This window comes from Tachyglossus aculeatus, chromosome 6 (genome assembly GCF_015852505.1).
Source record: "Tachyglossus aculeatus isolate mTacAcu1 chromosome 6, mTacAcu1.pri, whole genome shotgun sequence".
NCBI lineage: Eukaryota > Metazoa > Chordata > Mammalia > Monotremata > Tachyglossidae > Tachyglossus > Tachyglossus aculeatus.
Window position 1 is genome coordinate 51379838 of NC_052071.1, and position 20677 is coordinate 51400514.

General features: G+C 38.4%; 1 protein-coding gene across 4 annotated transcripts in view; it reads right to left on the reverse strand.

Annotated features, from left to right (window-relative positions):
• The window catches only part of DIAPH2 (diaphanous related formin 2), a 786157-nt gene that overhangs the window by 383191 nt on the left and 382289 nt on the right, over window positions 1–20677 (reverse strand). For all 4 annotated transcript variants that reach the window (XM_038747818.1, XM_038747822.1, XM_038747820.1 and 1 more), the window contains one exon: window positions 11724–11853. In XM_038747818.1, the coding sequence (XP_038603746.1) occupies window positions 11724–11853 (130 nt within the window). The remainder of the gene's footprint in view (window positions 1–11723; window positions 11854–20677) is intronic.

The window sequence follows — 20677 nt, forward strand, 5'->3', positions numbered from 1 at the left end:
GATGGGAAAAAGTGGACATGTTAAAGATCACTGGGGGAAGGCTCACTACAATACAATTTGCCTACCCAGACTGAGCCCCCTCCTTCCTCTCCCCCCTCACCTCCTTCCCCTCCCAAGCCCGTGCTCTTTCCACTGAGCCACGCTGCTTCCCTAGTAAGTGCTTAACAAATATCATTATTACCAAGACAACAAGAAAAACTTATGGATAACAAAAGCGGCCATCCATTTATTTTCTGCCAAATTGTGTATGGAATAAGGTCCGTAAACTGTCTAATATGATCATAACTATACCATATATTCAACATAATATACAATAACCTCAGAAAACTGGAAGAAATCTCAAGAGGTCACCTGGCTCAAACCCTGCCTCCAGTACCAGAAATGACAATCTTCCACTTCTCATGGTTTAAACTTGGTCTATACATTGGTGTTTTCCTTTAAAAAGCACAATCCCAAAGGGGTGAAGTTTGGCTTCCTTAAATTCCCCAACAAAATCACTTTGTTAAAAACAAAGAACTGTACTACTAGATTTAAATGCAAAATTGATTTGCATAACAATATTTGTGTAAAAGTAGAATACAATGCTTTATTTCCTTTTAAATATTATACAAAAATCATAATAGCAGATCTCCTACATATATGATTTTAAATTGTTTCATTCTGACAGTTTTAATTTGTACAAAATAATTGTGTATAAAGAATTATATGTAGATATGCTTTATACACATAAATTAAGCTTTAGTAAGAGCTGATATGACTCTCTGATGGCCTAATGGATAGAGCCCAGGCCTGGGATATGTTTATAAGTTTGTACGTATTTATTACTCTATTCATGTATTTATTTTATTTGTACGAATTTATTCTATTTATTTTATTTTGTTTTGTTAATATGTTTTGTTTTGTTCTCTATCTCCCCCTTCTAGACTGTGAGCCCACTGTTGGGTAGGGACCATCTCTATATGTTGCCAACTTGGACTTCCCAAGTGCTTAGTACAGTGCTCTGCACGCAGTAAGCGCTCAATAAATACAATTGAATGAATGAATGAATGGGATTCAGAAGGACCTAAGTCCTAATCCCAGCTCTGCCACTTGTCTGCTGTGTGACCCTGGACAAGTCGCTTAACTTCTCTGTGCCTCAGTTACCGCATCTGTAAAATGGGGATTAAGACTGAGAGCCACATGTCGGGCAGGGATTGTGTCCAACCTGATTAACTTGTATCTATCCCAGGGTTTAACTCAATGTCTGGAACATAGTAAGTGTTTAACAAATAGCACAATTATTAATATCGTTATTGTTATCATACAGATGAGCTAGATATGTGGGCAGAGAAGGGAATATGTCTACCAACTCTGTTGTATAGTTCTCCCCCAAGTTTTTTGTACAACACTCTGCACATGACCAGTGCTCAATAAATATCACTAATTAATTGATATGCATTAAATATTGTAAAAGAAATGAAGCATCTTAGTGTGAGTGCTGACATGAGTTTTTAGACTGTGAGCCCACTGTTGGGTAGGGACTGTCTCTATGTGATGCCAATTTGTACTTCCCAAGCGCTTAGTACAGTGCTCTGCACATAGTAAGTGCTCAATAAATACGATTGATTGATTGATTGATTGTTAACTAAATGCATTTGCTACACCCCCTACATATACGCACATAGGAATACAAATTCCCGTACATTTTTTAAACGTGTTCAAGACAAAGGTTCATTCTGATGAAAACCACTTGGAAAATTAGTTTGCGGATCCTTTCTGTTGAACAAGGAAAGTGGGAATCCAAGGAATGAAAGGCAAGAGGAGGCTGGGGAGATTTATCAAATTAACTACGGAGAGTTAGAAGCAGCAAATCAACTGCAGTACAGTATATACTAATGAATAAAGATGGTTGGTGTTTTGTGAAAAGTAACCTGAAAGCTTAGTGTCTCTTGCCCTACCCCAGTTCCTACTGGAAACAATAGCACTTTCAGAAATTTCCTTATAATTGGAAGGGACTTCTATTAGGATTTAACCTTTTAAAGCTGAAGGTCCGGCTAATTACCACATTTTCATTTTTCTGAATACCCGTGCAATCCCCCCTTCCTTTTCTCCCTTCAGACACACACTGAAGTACAAAATTGCAGCCACCGTTTTTCTTTGGAAACCTAATATATGTACCTGGAATACAGAAGGCTCCAGAGTTTTGGTGTTACAATGTAACAAGATTTGTAGTGCAATTATCTCACAGTAAACTCTAAGCAACTTAAGAGGTGGGATAATGTCTTCAAACTCTTTCACAGACTGCCAAGTACTTAAATGTACCCAGAGCTTAATACACACCACTGCCGATTAACATAATGGAAATCCATATTTCTTGAATATATTGCATTTAGAAACATATTTCATGTGTTTTCTTTATTTTGCTTTATGAGTGTTATTTTTCTTCTTATCCAATATTAACAGCTTGAACCAGGAAATCTATTACATTATTTTATAAGCTATTCACAGTGGACAGATTTTATATTATTTTTAATAAAGAAGAAGTTTAATAATTACTGTAACAAAGCTACTCACACAGCCCTTTTATTTTACTCAACCCCTCTTGCCTCTACTTATCTTCCATTTTTAACATTTGTTTCTAATTGTTTTTTGACTCTAGAACTTAACCAAGGTTTCCTATTGGTTGAAATTGAGGCATTTCTAACCAGGTTTTAAAGACTAGATGGCAATAGGCAAAGTTAACAACACCAAAGTTGCGTTTTATACCTCAAACAAGGAAGGTAACACATTAAAGTAGTTCATTAAACATGTCATAATGTATTCTATCCATAAGAAGCTAATGCTGTTTATGGGAAATTTAACCTGTATCTTAGAGAATAGTACAAAATCTAACTGAAGTGAAACCTATTTCAGATTCACGCAAAAACCTTAGGATTAATGGTGGTCTCAAATCCATTAATACGATTTTTTCTATCAGATGAAATGGTTTTAATTAAACTTTACTAACCCTTTTGGTTTAATCCTTGGAGCCGACCTATAAAACACCAGAGGTTTTAAATCAAACTGTAAAAATCTCCAAAGCTGTAAGTTGAAGTGTTAGCCATAGGAGAAACCAATAAAGGATTTATCAAACATGTCTAGTAAACCAGTAATACTTAAGGGAGAGGAAAAAAAAAGACAACATTAAAATTAATCCTTGGGGGAGAAAATAACAGAATGCAAGAAAACACATTTGATGTTTTAAGGACGCTAAGGACCCCACCAACCCAGATCACTCTTTCTTGAGACTAATTTTCATGTCATACATGAATGAGAAGACATGTAGATTTATAAATTTAATCAAGTGAAAATGACCCGAGCAACATTATTTTATTAGTTTCACTGGTAATAAAATTACTTCATACTGTTTGGGTTTAAGATTCACTATTAGGACTAGTAGACTACCCATTTGGAAATCTGAGCATACATACTAAATAATCTTCTGAAGGGAGTAGAGACAATTATGGAGCTATAAGGTGATAATTTATCATTAAAATGTTGACATGCAAAGTTATTTTCAAAAAACATCCCAAAGGAATGATGGTTTCTATAAACTTTTCTCTCTTCTTTCACTTTTAGATTTATTTCCTCTTTATGATCAGGTCTCTCCTTTTTTTAATGCTAGTAGTACGCACACTACAGTAGTTATTTAGAAAAATGGAATTTGACAAGATCAGTTTGTCTTCACTTCCATCTAACACATGTAACAAGCAAGTGTTTATTAAATCATTTTCTTTTTCAATGAGTGACTTTGACTAGACATAACACAATTTCAAAAACAAAAAAGCCCCCCCAAAGTCAAAACCCATCATGCTATGGCCCCCACCATTTTGGGTGAGTTGAAGTGGCCCCACTCTTCTAGCCCATTGTCAAAAAATCCCTAAAATATCCAGTCCACGGTTATTGTTGTCCTGTTGACTTATGTCTGTAGATCCACATACCACTTTCTGAATGGTATGATAACGCCCTGAATTACCCCTGGATGGTGGTAACAATAATAATAATAATTTGGTATTTATTGAGTTTATTTTGTGTCAAATACTATACTCGAGTAAGGCTACATATAAAATAACAAGGCTGGGATATCACTTTAATTAGAGAAACAAGATAGGTCAGAACATGAAAAGATGGGTGCATGAAGAGGCTTATAATAATAATAATAATGATTGTATTTGTTAAGCGTTCACTATGTGCCAAGCACTGTTCTAAACGCTGGGGTGGATACAGGGCAATCAAGTTGTCCCTCGTGGGGCTCACAGTCTCCATCCCCATTTTACAGATGAGGTACCTGAGGCACAAAGAAGTTAAGTGAATTGTTTTTATTCTGTTTGTTTCTCATTTCCAAATGAATAGTGGCTATTATGTTTTTGCTTCTTCAGGAAAATCAAACTTGTAAGATGTATATTGGACAGCACAAGCAGTTTCACTGGAGAATAAGCAGAGGGTGGCTAAGGATAGAGTTTTGCTTCCTTCATATTCATTCGTTTATTCAATTGTATTCATTGAGCACTTACTGTGTGCAGAGCACTGTACTAAGCGCTTGGGAAGTACAAGTCGGCAACATATAAAGACGGTCCCTACCCAACAATGGGCTCACAGTCATATCTATATGGAGAAGCAGCGTGGTTCAGTGGAAAGAGCACGGGCTTTGGAGTCAGGGTCATGGGTTCAAATCCTGGCTCTGCCAACTGTCAGCTGTGTGACTTTGGGCAAGTCACTTAACTGTGCCTCAGTTACCTCATCCATAAAATGGGGATTAAAACTGAGAGCCCCCCCCCATGGGACAACCTGATCACCTTGTAATCTCCCCAGCGCTTAGAACAGTGCTTTGCACATAGTAAGCACTTAACAAAAACCATTATTATTATTATTATTAATCTCCTCCAGGAAGCCTTTCCTAATTAACTTCTCATCTCTCCACCCTACTTATCCTCCCTACTGTATTGCCTTTGCATTTGCACCTGTACCCACTGAGTGCACAGAACAGTGCTTTGCACATAGAAGGCGCTTAACAAAAACCATTATTATTATTATTATTATTATTATTATATCTCCTCCAGGAAGCCTTTTCTAATTAACTTCTCATCTTTCCACCATATTCATCCTCCCTACTGTATTGCCTTTGCATTTGCGTCTGTACCCACTGAACAATCTGATATTCATCCCAAGTCCTTCAATACTCTTATGTATATTCTTACACTCCGTTATTCTCCCTAGCTGCAATAAACCTTAAAGTATGTCTCCCCAAGTAGACTACAATAATAATAATTGTGGTGTTTGCTAAGTGCTTAGTATGTGCAACACATTATACTCCCTCAAGTGCTTAGTACAGTGCAGTGCACACTAAGTGCTCAATAAATACAACTGAATTGAATTGAAGTGCTGGGGTTGATATAATGTAAGAGGATCCGGCCAAGTCCCTGTCCCACTTGAGGCTAGCAAAGCTTCTTGAGAACAGGGATCATTTCTACCAAAATGACTGTACTTCCTTAAGCACGTAGTAATGGGCTCTGCACACAGTAAGCACTTAATAAATACCACTGATCAACTGATTGATAAAAAAAATGTTTGCAAAAGGAATTTGAAATGATAGGACTGCTTAATGTAAAGGTTTGTGGATTTCTTTAAAGAATCGCTCACTTCAAAATAGAATATATTAATCTCCCAAACAGACGCAGTGGTACAAAATAATCATGTATTTATAAATATAATTATGCTTTAGTGATGTTTCAAGTATGAAGAGTATGTCTAGGGAGGAACACACTTCTCTGCTTAGATGTTCACCACAAGGGATGAAGGGACAATTAGCCTATTTATAGCAATAGATAATTCTATTAGCTATGCAACATTACATCATATAAGTTATTCTAAACAAGGCCTTTGGATAAACTCACTTTGAATAAACTTTGCATTCCTTAAAAGTGGTAAAAAAGACACATTCATGAGCTGTAATTCTCATCAAGCACAGGTAAAATGATGAGGTGTAATTCGTGTCAAGCACAAGTGAGATGTTGATGTGTAGTTCCTGACAAGCACACTGAGGTGATGAGGTGAAATTCCGGTCAAGCACAGTTAAAATGATGAGGTGCAACTCACGTCTAGCACAAGTAAAATGAAGTCCCCTCCTCCTCCCTTTCATGTCACTGAAATCATCTCATACGATGCTCAGGAGAATTTTCCCTCCATTTTCCATTTTGAAAATATACCTTGTGACTATTGGCATTTTAGGCTTAACACTACACATACAAACACTCTCTCTCTTTCTCTCTCTCTCTCTCTCTCTCTCTCTCTCTCTTGTTCTCTCTCTGAAGGTCACTTGGTCAACTCAGTATTATTTGTTAATTAGTGCCAAATTCAGGCCGCAAATGTTAGCCAGGCAACCAACCAATTAACAATATTTATTAGGCACTTAACTGTGAGCAAAATATTGTACTAAGATCTTGAGAGAGTACAATGAAATTCAGCTGGTAAAAAGTGATCACTACCCTTAGGGAGTTTACAATCTAGTGAGGGGGACAGACAATAAAATAAATTCCAGAGAGAGGGAACCGATAGAGAATAAGGATATGTAGTGTACTGGGGGCTTTGTTAGGGTGAGATCAAAATGTTACAGATTGAAATACTTTAATTATGCAGAAAGGAGGAAAAACAGGATAAAGAGATGAGCGATTAGTAAAAAAAAAAAGGCTTCTTGGAGATTTTTTGTTTGATGTGGAGGTGGGTGGGCCACCACTGGAGTTTTCTGAGGACTGGGGTGACATGTCCTGAATGTTTTTGAAGAAAAATGATCCAGGCAATAGAGTGAAATATGGACTGGAGTGGTGAGAGACAGGAGGTTTTGGGAGGTCAGCAAGGAGGCTGATGCAGTAATCCAGACAGGATAGGATGAGTGATTGTATTAACGTGGTAGCAGTTTGGATGGAAAGGACGGAGAATATTTTTTGTAGGGCTTTGAAGAAGGGGAAAGTGGTGGTCTGTCAGGTATGAAGGTGGAGGGATCTTTCATTTCTGTTGCTCTCCCCCAAGGGTTACATAGAAAAAAAAAGACACTGAATGAAATAACTCTCCGCTCTCCCTTATGTGCCATCATAACGTTCTCAACCTCTGGTCCTTCCCCCTGGTCCACAACAGACTCAGTGACTTAACCCTTCTTTCCCCACAAAGTGTTGTCCTGTTCTCATCCTTCTGCCCTTCCACCTCCTCCCTGGGTGAGTGAGGTTTCTATCTGAAAAACTAGGATCGGGCAATTATTCAACTAAATCATAACGTTCTCATCCTCTGGTCCTTCCCCCTGGTCCACAACAGACTCAGTGACTTAACCCTTCTTTCCCCACAAAGTGTTGTCCTGTTCTCATCCTGATGCTCTTCCACCTCCTCCCTGGGTGAGTGAGGTTTCTATCTGAAAAACTAGGATCGGGCAATTATTCAACTAAATACGGGATATCCCAATGTCACATGAAACGTTTTGTCTGTCTCCACCTTCTAGACTGTGAGCCCGTTGTTGGGTAGGGACCGTCTCTATATGTTGTCGACTTGTACTTTCCAAGTGCTTAGTACAGTGCTCTGCACACAGGAAGCGCTCAATAAATACGATTGAGTAAATGAATGAACAAACCCAAGTGGCATTATCATCAGAGAAGTGGCATGGCCTAGAAGGAAGAGCAATGACCATTAGGCCATTAGAAGTACCTGATTTCTAATCCCAGGTCTGCCATTTGCTCTGCTCTGTGACCTTAGGCAGATCATTTAATTTTTCTGTCCCTCAGTTTCTTCATCTGAAAAATGAGATTTCCATACCTATTCTCCCTCCCTTTTCCACAGTAAGCCTCATGTGGGACAGGGACTGTGCCCAGCCTGGTTATTTTATATCTAGCCCTACGCTAGTATAGTATTTGACACAAAATAAATACAATAAATGCCAAATTATTATTATTACTACTGTTACCACCATCCAGGGATAATTCAGGGCATTATCTCCCAAGACCCAGAATGGCAAACCCGAAATTTTGAAAATCCTCGATTAAATAATCAAGGCATTTAAATAGGGAAAAGCATTCAATTAAATTACTGGAGAAAATGATTACTTTTTAAGTTTTGAGATTGAAGAGAGCAGCAGACTACATTCTGAAACAATAGCCGATTGATGGGTGCAAGAGGTTTTTGGGAGAATCTTGAAACACAATACTGTACTAGTAAACAGAAATTACATCACATTTTCTCATCTGCACAGTCCCCTGTTTTGGGAGAGGCTACTGACTTATTTAAATCCTCCTTTAAGCCCCCTTAACTGTGAGTGGCATTCAGAACAGCCAGTTAAAGGCTGGTCCTTTCACTTAGGTGATAGCTGACCTCTATTCCTGCTTTCCATTAAGCAGGGCTATGAGGATCGATCTCCAGTTTCATTCATAAATATTTACAACCCTATAAGCTATCTTTATGCTGCAATATTTCTATCTGGCACTAAGGGTTCTCCAAGCATAACATTAAATGAACACTGGTCTTTTCAGGCATACATTTTTGACAAAGAATTCAGCGATGCATTTTATAGCCTCACCCACAAATTTAAAGGATAATTCTAGATACTGCATGCTATTACCTAGTCAGACTTGAATTAATAGCCTTCCATTTTTTCCCATTAGGTAAGATCTTACAGTAGGATTTAAGTAAGGATGAAGAGCAGTCTGAAGTAATTGTCCCTAGCCGGAAACTATACTATTCCTCTGTTTCTACAGACACGAAACAATCACAGATGGCTCAGCTTGAACAAATGTACTGGGTTAACTGGACTCTGAACCAAATGGCGGGTACAACTCTCACCAGAAATACTTAGCTGCCAAAGAGATCATCCTCACTTTCACGAGAAGGATCATCCTCAGCCTTAGACTAACCCCAGAACGAGAAAACACACACAAACACACACACACACCCTCCCCCCCAGCCCCAAACCAGTAATTTCACAGTCTACATTTTCACTCGTCACATACAGGGACAGGAGCAAGAACCAATGATCCTTGAGCACAAGAAACCGATTCTAAAGGTTCAGAATTTTAAAAATTTGCACCCAAACATATTTTTCATCAAAAACAGATTTATAAATTATTTCCCTGTGCATATGTTCTACCTAGCTAGGAACGGCAACATATACAGATGTGCAAGAATGCATAAAACCGATATGTTGCTCCATGCTTTTTATATTTCTTTACCTTCTAGAAATGACTAGTTTTCTTTTATTCTTTTTTTAAAACATCACCCATTGGTTAAGAACAAGGTACAGGTGTGCCGCTAAATGTGAATTTGGTATTCATTCATTCAATCATATTTATTGAGCACTTATCATCATCATCATCAATCGTATTTATTGAGCACTTACTATGTGCAGGGCACTGTACTAAGCGCTTGGGAAGTACAAATTGGCAACATATAGAGACAGTCCCTACCCAACAGTGGGCTCACAGTCTAAAAGGGGGAGACAGAGAACAAAACCAAACATACTAACAAAATAAAAGAAATAGAATAGATATGTACAAATAAAATAAATAAATAAATAAACAGAGTAATAAATATGTACAAACATATATACATATATACAGGTGCTGTGGGGAAGGGAAGGAGGTAAGATGGGGGGATGGAGAGGGGGACGAGGGGGAGAGGAAGGAAGGGGCTTACTGTGTGCAGAACACTGTACTAAGTGCTTGGGAACGTGCAATGCAATTTTCCTTCCCATAATGAACTTACAGTCAGACATGAATACAAATAAATAAAATTACTAGTATGTACATAAGTGCTGTGGGGTTTGGAGGGGGGAAGAACAAAGGGAACAAGGCAGTGCAACGCAGAAGGGAATGGGAGAAGAAGAAAGGGGGGAACCAAGTCTGGGAAAGACCCTTGGAGGAGATGTGCCTTCATTAAGGCTTTGAAGGAGGAGAGAGTAATTGTCTGTCAGATTTGAGGAGGGAGGGTGTTTCAGGCCAGAGGCAGGACATGGGCCAGGGGTTGGTGGTGAGACAGGTTGAGATGTTCAGCATTTAGAGGAACAAAGTGTGTGGGCTGTGTGGCTCCTTCCTCTGCAGAAGGAGAGCAGCGAAGTGAGGTAGGAGGGGGCAAGGTGGTGGGGTGTTTTAGAGCCAAGGATGAGGAGTTTTTGTTTGATGTGGAGGTGGGTGAGCAATCACTGGAGTTTTTTGAGGAGAGGGGTGACATGTCCTGAATGTTTTTGGAGAAAATTGATCCAGGCAACAGAATGAAATATGGACTGGAGTGGGGAGAGACAGGAGGTTTTGGGAGGTCAGCAAGGAGGCTGATGCAGTAATCCAGGCGGGATAGGATGAGTGATTGCATTAATGTGGTAGCAATTTGGATGGAAAGGACAGAGTGGATTTTAGCTATGTTGTGAAGGTGGATCGACAGAATTTAGTGATGGATTGAGTATGTGGGGTTAATTGAGAGAGAAGAGTCAAGGATAATACCAAAGTTAGGGGCTTGTGAGACAGGAAGGACCGTGGTGCCATCTACAGCACTGTGAAAGTCACGGGGAGGAAAGGGCTTGGGTGGGAAGATAAGGAGTTCAGTTTTGAAGCTTGAGTTGATGGGAGGACTGACAAGTAGAGAGTCTTGAAGGCAAGAGGAAATGCGAGCCTGGAGAGAGGGCGAGAGATCAGGGCTGGAGATGTAGATTTAGGCACCAACCACATAGAGGAGGTAGTTGAAGCAATATAGCTGCACCTCTTGGCGAGGCAAGACCCACCCCCAGACAGGAGGGAGAATGGACAAGAGTTCTCCACACCCCACCCACCTCTTAGCCATTGTGCATCTGGACAAATCAACAGCTCCAGGCCGGAGCCAGGATAGGTGGGAAGCTTAGGAATGTAGTCAGGATATAGTTGGAAATATGACCATATGCTGGGAGGAGAAGGCACACCCAGGGCACTCTAACATTTTGGAGATGACTACAAGTTATCTGCTCTGATTTAAATACAATCCAGTTGCTAAAGTTAACATTTTCATTAAAGCACAAGCCAAAAGAACCGAGCAACAGCTGAACAATTCACATGGACTCAGAGAAGATGGATTTTCTTGGAATGTCTATATATTCACAAGCTTGATTTTTGAAAAATTAAAAAAAGGCAACCAGAAATCTTATATTTAAATTGAAAAAAAATGCCTTCACAATAAAAAGACTTGATTTCAGTAACCTGCATTTCCTGCTGAAAAATAAACTCATTGTCCCTTAAAAATATTACAGTTTTACGTTGTAAACCTAAGGAGTCTGAATTCTTGAGCTTGCTGATAATTCTCAAAATGATGAAAAATCAAACTGATTTATTTAACTGGAATCCATAGTTCAGTTTCAATGGCATTTAATTTTAAATGCATCAACATGTATTCTCTGATTGCAAATGAGAAACATGCAGAAGGAGAGTGAGTTAAAGGGAATTACTAAACCTAATTTTACGTGTCCATATTTGAAGTTTGATGAAACTCATTTTAAAGCTACAAGTACACTCTTCCTTGCTCCCCCGACAAATAATCATACTTTTCGGTGGTCAATAATCATCATGAAGAAAAATCCACAAAACTCCCAAAATCTAGGCATAGGTTAATCCTTACAGGCCACATAAGATGACAATTCAAAGTAGAATGCATTGGCGTGGAAGTTTAAAATCAGGTACCCAAAACTTGGCATTTCTCATCTGTTTTCTGCTTACCTTTGCTTGCACTTTCAACATGGCCCAATTCATCTGGGAATTTAAGTATGTCCCGATATTTTTCCTCACAGATATCGGCAAGAAAATGCAAAAGGGTTGTTTTCTGATCCGATGATTTAGTATCTCTAATCTGGAGGGGAACGACAAAAAGTGAATTAAAAAAAAACTAAGTATGGTTTCATTGAACATCTATGTCAGTGCAGCTGCTAAACTTTATTTTAAATTGTATTTTTATTTTGCGTACCAACAATGCTTAAATGTATTATTAAAATGCACTTACTGGATTTTGAAAAACAAAAAGCAAAATGATAACAACTGAAAGTAATTTGAATATACATTTGACCAACCACATATATAAGGAAAGCAGGACTGAAACATTTTTCCAAAACAAAATATTATTTTCATAAGCAAAAAGCACATTTCAAAATATTGATACAGCAGTAACCACCATTCTACTCCTTTCCACATATAATCCAACCCAAACAACATTCTAGGGTCTTGCTTCTAATATCTCAGGATCTTTTTGGTCTCCTTTCTCTTCACCCAAGAAGTTACAATGATTTTTTTTTTGCCATTTTTAAACAAAACCACACATAAAAGCACATATAAAGTATATGTAACATTTCAGTCTCATTTATTAGTAATTAATTTGTCCCTGAAAAAACAAAAAAATACAAGGTCTCTTGGTGATTTGCATGTGTTTTTTCTCCACTGGACTATATATGTATTACGCATGTCTTTCATATAAATATCTTTATAGAGGACTTTCTCAAAGAAGAGCGGGCATAGCTGGAATTAGAAAAGCTTAAAAATATTCCTCAATATTTAGTGTTCCATTTAATATAATTTATCCTAGACTAAGCTGCAAACAATCAAGGATTAAGTTAACGAGAATACACAAATATTTTGCTTTCTCATTCTATCGGTTTCTGTATCTATTGGATGGTTTAATTCTTTAATCCTTAGATGAAGGGCTTGTTGTCCCTGATGTTCATATCGATGGAGGCTTTTTTAGCTCTAAGGATTTTCTCTATTTAGAACAAACAAGTATACTCCATAAGTAGGCTTATAAAAATTGTATAAGATACTTAGGCAATTATGAAAGCAAATTTGATCCTTATTATTTTAGTAACTACAAAAAAGATACCCAATAGAAATTTATAAACCAAACTCATGCTGATTGCTTTTTTGTGCAAACTTTCGACAATTAAAAACCAACACAACCATAAGTTAGTTGCATGACAAAGACTGACATGAAAATGAATTTTAATTTTCATGCATGACACAAAATAATCACAGGACGCAAAGTTCTGATAGTCTATCAGCCTCAGTGATTTTCTCTTCATGAAAAGTTGATGAGAGTACATTCTAAAGATTGTTTATTCTTTTAAAATTCATATCCTAGGCAGTTCTGCACACCATCAAGTTTATCCACCAAGCACTGTTAAATGTCACTCGGGTGATAAAATAGAATTCATGAAAAGAATGACAATAAACAGGAATGATAGCTTGAGCAACAAGGCACCTATAAACACTCAATGCTTTCACAATGTGGCATAGTGAAAAGAATACAGGGTGAGGTGTCAAAAAACCTGGGTCCTAATCCCAGGTTTGCCTCAAGTGCTGTGTGACTTTGGGCAAGTCCTTTAACATGGCTGTGCCTCAGTTTTACCATCCGCAAAATGGGATTCAATACCTGTCCTCCCCCGTTCGGTCTGATCTGACTGTATTGTAGCTACCGCAGAGCTTGAGACTGTGTTTGACAAACAGTAAATGCTTAATACTATATTATTATTATCATTATCTAGGAATCAGTGATAGGATCTTCCATCCACTATTATCTCAAACTTTGACCATTCTCTAGTCTTGGATAATTGGGATTCAAATTGATTTGATGTGGCATTTTCAGAAGTAATAGTATTAATGAGCACTCACTGGGTGCAATGCATGTTCTGAGAAAGAACGACATTGAAAAGCACTGTAGTCTCAGCTCACAAAGACCTTACACTAACAGAGTCATGTGAAACCAGACTTCAAAACAGAGGAAATTGTGCTGACATGGGGATATGTTTGTTCTTCTGTAACAATGGATAATTATAATCAATTTATTCTTTGTGTTAAAACCTATGAGAATCAGATCACAAATTAGGGGTTTTCAGAAACTGTGCTTTGATTTTTCTGAAGCTCATGAATTTTAGGGAAGTAGAAGAAAAATAAATTAACCAATTCTGAATGTCACAAAGTTTCTGTTGTTTACTTTAGAGCTACAAATCCATTAAACAAAAGAGTAACTTCCATTAAAAAATAACTGAATGATAGTAACAGGAGAAAAATAACACCTTAAAAGAAGAAAATTAAAATCATTTCTGAGTAAACTTCTAGATTAATGAATGACACTAAAATAAACGGCATGGCAATTTGGTCTTGAAATAAACAGAGTGCAGGATGAACTGAGGTTTTTTGTTTATTTTTTTCCCTTTCTTTAAAGCTTGGACACATTATCTAGTTTCTGTCTTGTCAGGCACTGAGAAATGTCTTGGTTAGATAGGAAGACGAAGTGCTAAATCTGAACTATATATTGATTTTTTTTTTTTTAAATCAGAAAAATATCCATTCTCACAGTATAAACTGGCAGGACATCAAGATGCAAAAAATCCCTATTCTCTTCTAGCATTATCAATGGATTAAAATATTGACCAGGATTCTCTCAGCACCTATACTCCTCCTTTGGAAGCTGCATTAAATCTTTCAGTCAACAGTGTATCATTTGAAACCTAATTTACTGAAGTCCCCTGCTTGTCTGAATCGGAGTAACTTCCAAGGGTGGGTAACTTAGTGCCACTGATTTACAGTATATTTAAAGTCACTACCAATGTCCACTCATGTCTGCAAAGAAGTTGAACTTGGTCATTCACCTTGGTCATTTCTGATGGTACATGACATTTGTTCAATATTCGGTCTTTCCAGTCCCCCTAATGCAATATATACATCACCAGTACCAATTTTCGCAGCAAAAATATAATTTCACTTGAAAATGTGGACCTCTGCTTTAATGATGCCTGGGATACTTAATCATGCATGAAATAAAATGAACTTGTACGCTGCATTCAGTGGAGTAAAGCCATGCTAATTTTACTTCGGATATTAAAGGAGTCAAATGGGTGCTTTGATGGGGTAGTCCAGGCTAACTGCAGCCCCATCCTCCCAGAACCAGTTTTTGTGGTCTAAAATAGTGGGCAGACATTAACCGTATTTATTGAGCATTTACAGTGTGCAGAGCACTGTATTAAGCACTTGGAGAGTAGAATATAACAATATAGTAGACACATTCCCTGCCCATGACGAGCTCACAGTCTAGAGGCAGAAGGAAATACATTGTGGCCTCCCCCAGACTTAGGGGGGCAACTGCTGGCCCTCATGGATACAAAACACCCAGGAGCAGGTGACATCACCTATGTCATTCCAGACACACAGTAAATAATAATAATAATAATAATAATAATAATAATAATAATAATAATAATGATAATAATAATGATAATGGCATTTATTATGTGCAAAGCACTGTTGTAAGTGCTGGGGAAGTTACAAGGTGTTCAGGTTGTCCCACGGGGGGCTCACGGTCTTAATCCCCATCTTACAAATGAGGTCACTGAGGCAAAGAGCAGTTAAGTGACTTGCCCAAAGTCACACAGCTGACAAGTGGCAGAGCCAGGATTAGAACCCATGACCTCTGACTCCCAAGCCTGGGCTCTTTCCACTAAGCCACACTGACTGATACTCAGCACACAGTAAGTGCTCAATAAATACAAGTGAATGAATGATGCCACCTAGGCCGAGAAGTGTCAGAAATGTATTTGCAAGCCCGTTCTTCCTAATTAATGCATCATTGTGTTATACAAGAAGAAATAGACATTAACCTTTAATCCTAACACAGGGCGCCTCATTCTTCATTAACCCATACATTAATGTGTGTGATTCTTAGGTTGAAGGTATAACCAATCAGGGTTTATGAGAAATATGGGACACCCTGCATATCTGCATTGTCTTCGAGACTTGGAAATTTTGAATTACCTTCAGACACACAGGTAGTGTCGGCATGAGTCTTTAATATCATATGACATCTAAAATGCAAGTTAACAAGAAAAAATGAATATGGGTTGAGGGCAAATCCACACTATCTCAGAGATATTCTTCTAAAAAACCAGTAACAACCACCCCCTCCCCACTCCCAAAAAACTTAACACTATTTCACTGCTCCAAAATGACTCCTGTCTTTTTGGCAACTCTAACCACTGCAAAAATATGTTTCATATTAAAGGCTTCAAGAGCCACGGTGTCCCAACAGAAAAAGAAAGGAGTCTCTACACTGCAGAGTTGGTCTCACTGTTTTCCTCCAAAATTCCCCCCACATGAGACACATGTGGGACAACCCAATTACCCTATATCTACCCCAGCGCTTCGCACAGTGTCTGGTACATAGTAAGCATGTAACAAACAAATATCACAATTATTATTATTACCAACGTTGGGGTGATGGCGGCCCTTCACATCCAATAAATCGATCAATGGCATGAACTGAGTGTTTGGGAGAGTACAATACAGTTGGTAGACGCTTTCCCTGCCTCCAAGAGGGCAAGACAGACATTAATAGAAATGAATAAATTATAGATATGTACATAAGTGCTGTGGGACTGAGGGAGGGGTGAAAAAGGGTACAAAGCTGAGAGCAAGGGTGATGAGGAGAGGAGTGGGATTAGAGGAAATGAGGGTTTAATCAGGGAGTGAGGTGCTTAGACATGCCTAGGGTGGCTGGGGTACGGTGGGATGAGCCCTTTTAGACTGTGAGCCCACTGTTGGGTAGGGACTGTCTCTATATGTTGCCAATTTGTACTTCCCAAGCGCTTAGTACAGTGCTCTGCACATAGTAAGCGCTCAATAAATACGATTGATGATTGATGATGATGAGCCAGAACTCCCCAAGTGGAGAGTAGTGGAGCAAGTTTGGAAGAATGGGGCACATCTGAGTTTGGTGCAGCCCATTGTGTTTCAAAGGCGGCAAATGTTCTTTGCATCTACATGAAGCGGAAAGTGAAATAAATAATTCTGCCGTAACCTGACCCAGTCGTCTGGCCAAATGTACCTTTTATGAAAAAAACTAAATATAAGAACAATGAAAATCTCACTTCTAGAACGCGAGAAGAAAAGGTGCAGACCCAGAGGGTAAGGCAGAAGACTTTTTAATTAAGACCAAATGTGGACCCAGTAAACATATACAGGTGTTCAAGAGTTTGGAAAACTGGGAAGAGCCAGAAAATAAATCTTGTACTTTTATTACTTCATTAAATGGAATTATCTTGGCAGTACGATACTAAAATATAGAACAGAGCACTTGACAATTTTAACTGCTAAAACACCATCAATTAAGAAGCCATACTGCCATTTTAATTGTAATTATCATTTGACCAATAAGTAATTACACTTGTAGATTAATAACTAAATTTATATTAATTGTGCCTTTCTCATATTTAATACCTTTATTAAATGATGCATGAATATAAAAGACATTTAATAGAGCAGCACCTGTTTCTACAACATTTTCAATGGACTGATGCTAATGAATTAATGTAATCTAGATAAGTTTGTCTCACAAATTATTTTGGGTTGGAATGGGGAGATGCTTGAACCGTTTAAATTGTGATCTTTTACACTGCAATGTCTTAATGCTTCAGAAAGTTTTTTCAGGAAGAAAATGTTTTTGATGAATGCCTTATGACTAAACAGTTCAGTGCTTAACTGAATATGGTGAGAACCATCTCTTCATCATTTAGGCATAAATGTGACAGTCAGTACCATACTATATTGGGTAGACAGTTACTGACTGATTTGCCACAAAAACTGATATATTCATTCATTCAATTGTATTTATTGAGTGCCTACTGTGTGCAGAGCACTGTACTAAGCGTTTGGGAAGTACAAGCTGGCAACACATAGAGACGGTCCCTACCCAACAATGGGCTCACAGTCTAGAAGGGGGAGACAGACAACAAAATAAAACATGCAGATATGTCAAAACTGTCAGAATATAATTATAGCTATATGCACATCGTTAACAAAACACAATAGTGAATATGTACAAATAAAATAAATAGAGTAATAAATCTGTATAAATATATACAAGTGCTGTGGGGAGGGGAAGGAGGTAGGACAGACGTACAGGATGGGGAGGAGGAGAGGAAAAAGGGGGCTCAGTCTGGGAAGGCCTCCTGGAGGTTGTTAATCACCTAAGTCTGTTACTCTTAAATCTATTTCAATAAGAGCCCTGATTTGGTATCTGGCTGAGTTTTACTAAACACTCATGTATTTTATGTATCATTTGTTTCAACTGAATGCTTAAATGTCAATATCACAAAATAGCTGTTTTTTATTTGCTTTTTAATGGTATTTCAAAAAATCAATAAATATGATTGAATTGAAAGAATGAAAGTGCTGTGCACTATTCTAAGTACGAGGATAGACATAAGTTAATCAGGCTGGATACAGTCCCTGTCTCATATTAGACTCATATTAGTGCTCTGCACACAGTAAGCGCTCAATAAATACAATTGAATGAATGAATGAATGAATGAATGAATGAATGAATGAATGAAATGAATGAAACATTATCCAATCTCGGCTTTACTGACCACTGTCCTCTCCTGGTTCTCCTCCTAGCTCTCTGGCTGCTTATTCTCAATCTCTTTAGCAGGCTCCTCTCCTGCCTCCCACCCCAACTATGGGAGTCCCTCCAGATTCAGTTCTCAGTCCCCTTCTATTCTCCATGTACACTCACTCCTTTGGAGAACTCATTCACTCCCATGGCTTCAACTACCAGCTCTATGAAGATGATTCACAAATCATCTCCAGGCCTGATCTCTCTCCTTCTCTGCAATCTCATTTGTCAGTAAACAGTATTTATTGAGTGCTGTGTTCAGAGCGCTGTACTAAGTGCTTGGGAAGTACCACACAACAATAAAAAGGCATTTTCCCTGCCCTCAACAAGCTTACAGTCTCGCATTTCCTTCCACATTCAGTACCTCTCTTAGATGTCCCCCCAACACCTTAAACTTAACATGCCCAAAACAAAACTCCTTATCTTTCCTCCCAAATGCTATCCTCCCATTGACTTTCTCACCACTGTAGATGGCATCACCATCCTCCCTGTCTCACAAGCCCATAACCTTAGTGTTATCTTTGACATCTCTCTCATTGAACCCACCAAATGTGTCACCAAATCCTGTTGGTTCAACCTTCACATTATCTCTAAAATCCACTTTTTTCTCTCCATCCAAACTGCTATCACATTAACCCTGCTGACCTCCCTGCCTCCTGCCTCTCCCCAGTCCAGTCCATTTCACTCGGCTGCCCGGATCATTGTTCTACAAAATCATTCTGTCCATGTCTCCCCACAAAACCTCTAGTGGTTGTCCAGCCACCTTTCCATCAAACAGAAAATCCTTATCATCAGCTTTAAAGCACTCAATCACCTTACCCTCTCCTACCTTACCTTGCTGCTTTCTTACAACAACTCGGCCCTTCTCTTCTAATGCCAACCTACTCACTGTATCTTCATCTTGTCTATCTTGCTGCAGATCTCTTGCCATGTCCTGCCTCTGGCCTGAAATGCCCAAACTCTTCATAACCGACAATCACTTCATCTTCAAAACCTTACTAAAAGCACGCCTCCTCCAAGAGATCTTCCCAACTAGGCCCTCACTTCCTCTCAATCCCACTCCCATCTGCATCACCCTCACACTTGGACTTGCATCCTTTATTAGCCCACAGCACTGTAACATACATCAATAATTTAATTATATTAATATCTGTTTCCCCCTCTAGATTCTAAGCCTATTGTGGGCAGGGAGCACATCAACCAATTCTGTTATACTGTACTCCTCCACTTAATAGAGTGCTCTTAGTTAAGTCCTCAATAAATATGGATTGATTAACTGACTATTCTCCTTCATACTTAGACTCTGAGGCCTGTGTAAGACAGGGACTGTGTCTGACCTGATCATTTCATATCTTCCCCAGCACGTAGAACAGTGCTTGACACATAGTGAGCGCTTACACCACAACTATGAACATCATTGTCTAGATCCTATTATCTCATTCTAATCAGAGAGAAATGGAAATAAACTACCCACTGGATGGGAACTCTCACATATTTGAAGGAGAACAACCCATCTTCTACCAATTCTGTAACTTTTATCCCACACAGATTTGACTCTAATACTTTGTCATCTACATTGCTCTGTTTGGAAACTTTTCTAAGTTCTTCACTGTTGAAGGCACTAGCAAAAGAGCTTTCGTTAAGGAATTCATATTCAATCCAAATGGAGATAAACTCAGCTCCAGGAAGAGATAAAAAAAAAATCTAACCCCACTCTGACACAGTCATCCATACTGATTCTAAGCTTTAAATCACAGAATGAGACAACATGGCTCTAAACAGCATCAGACAACTTAGATTTCTTGACAAACCCAAGTAAGCCTGTGGCTAAACCTCACCACAGGCAATTTTTGTCATTAATTTAAATGAAACACTACGGTGACACTTGTAGAGACTAAAGAGTAAAATCACTCAAAAGGAGAAAGTAAAAAAAATACAGGTAACCACAAAAGTATCCTGGAGGACCTGTGACAGTTAATGTATCTGCAAAGGTTCCAATCTCTGGGTATACTGCGTATCTGAAAGGACCACTCAAGGCCTATTGTGAAGATGAGTGGCTTGCCTGTGAAGTATCTTTTTTTTTTTAACTTGGTTAAACCTTTAAAATAGCATCATGCAGAAGTGAATGGTTACTGAGATCAAATCATTTGGAGCAGAAAATGCATGAAAACGACCAATGGACACCTTAATAACTATGAGAAAGATGACACTACTGCCTTCAACCAGTGAGGCAATGAAACAG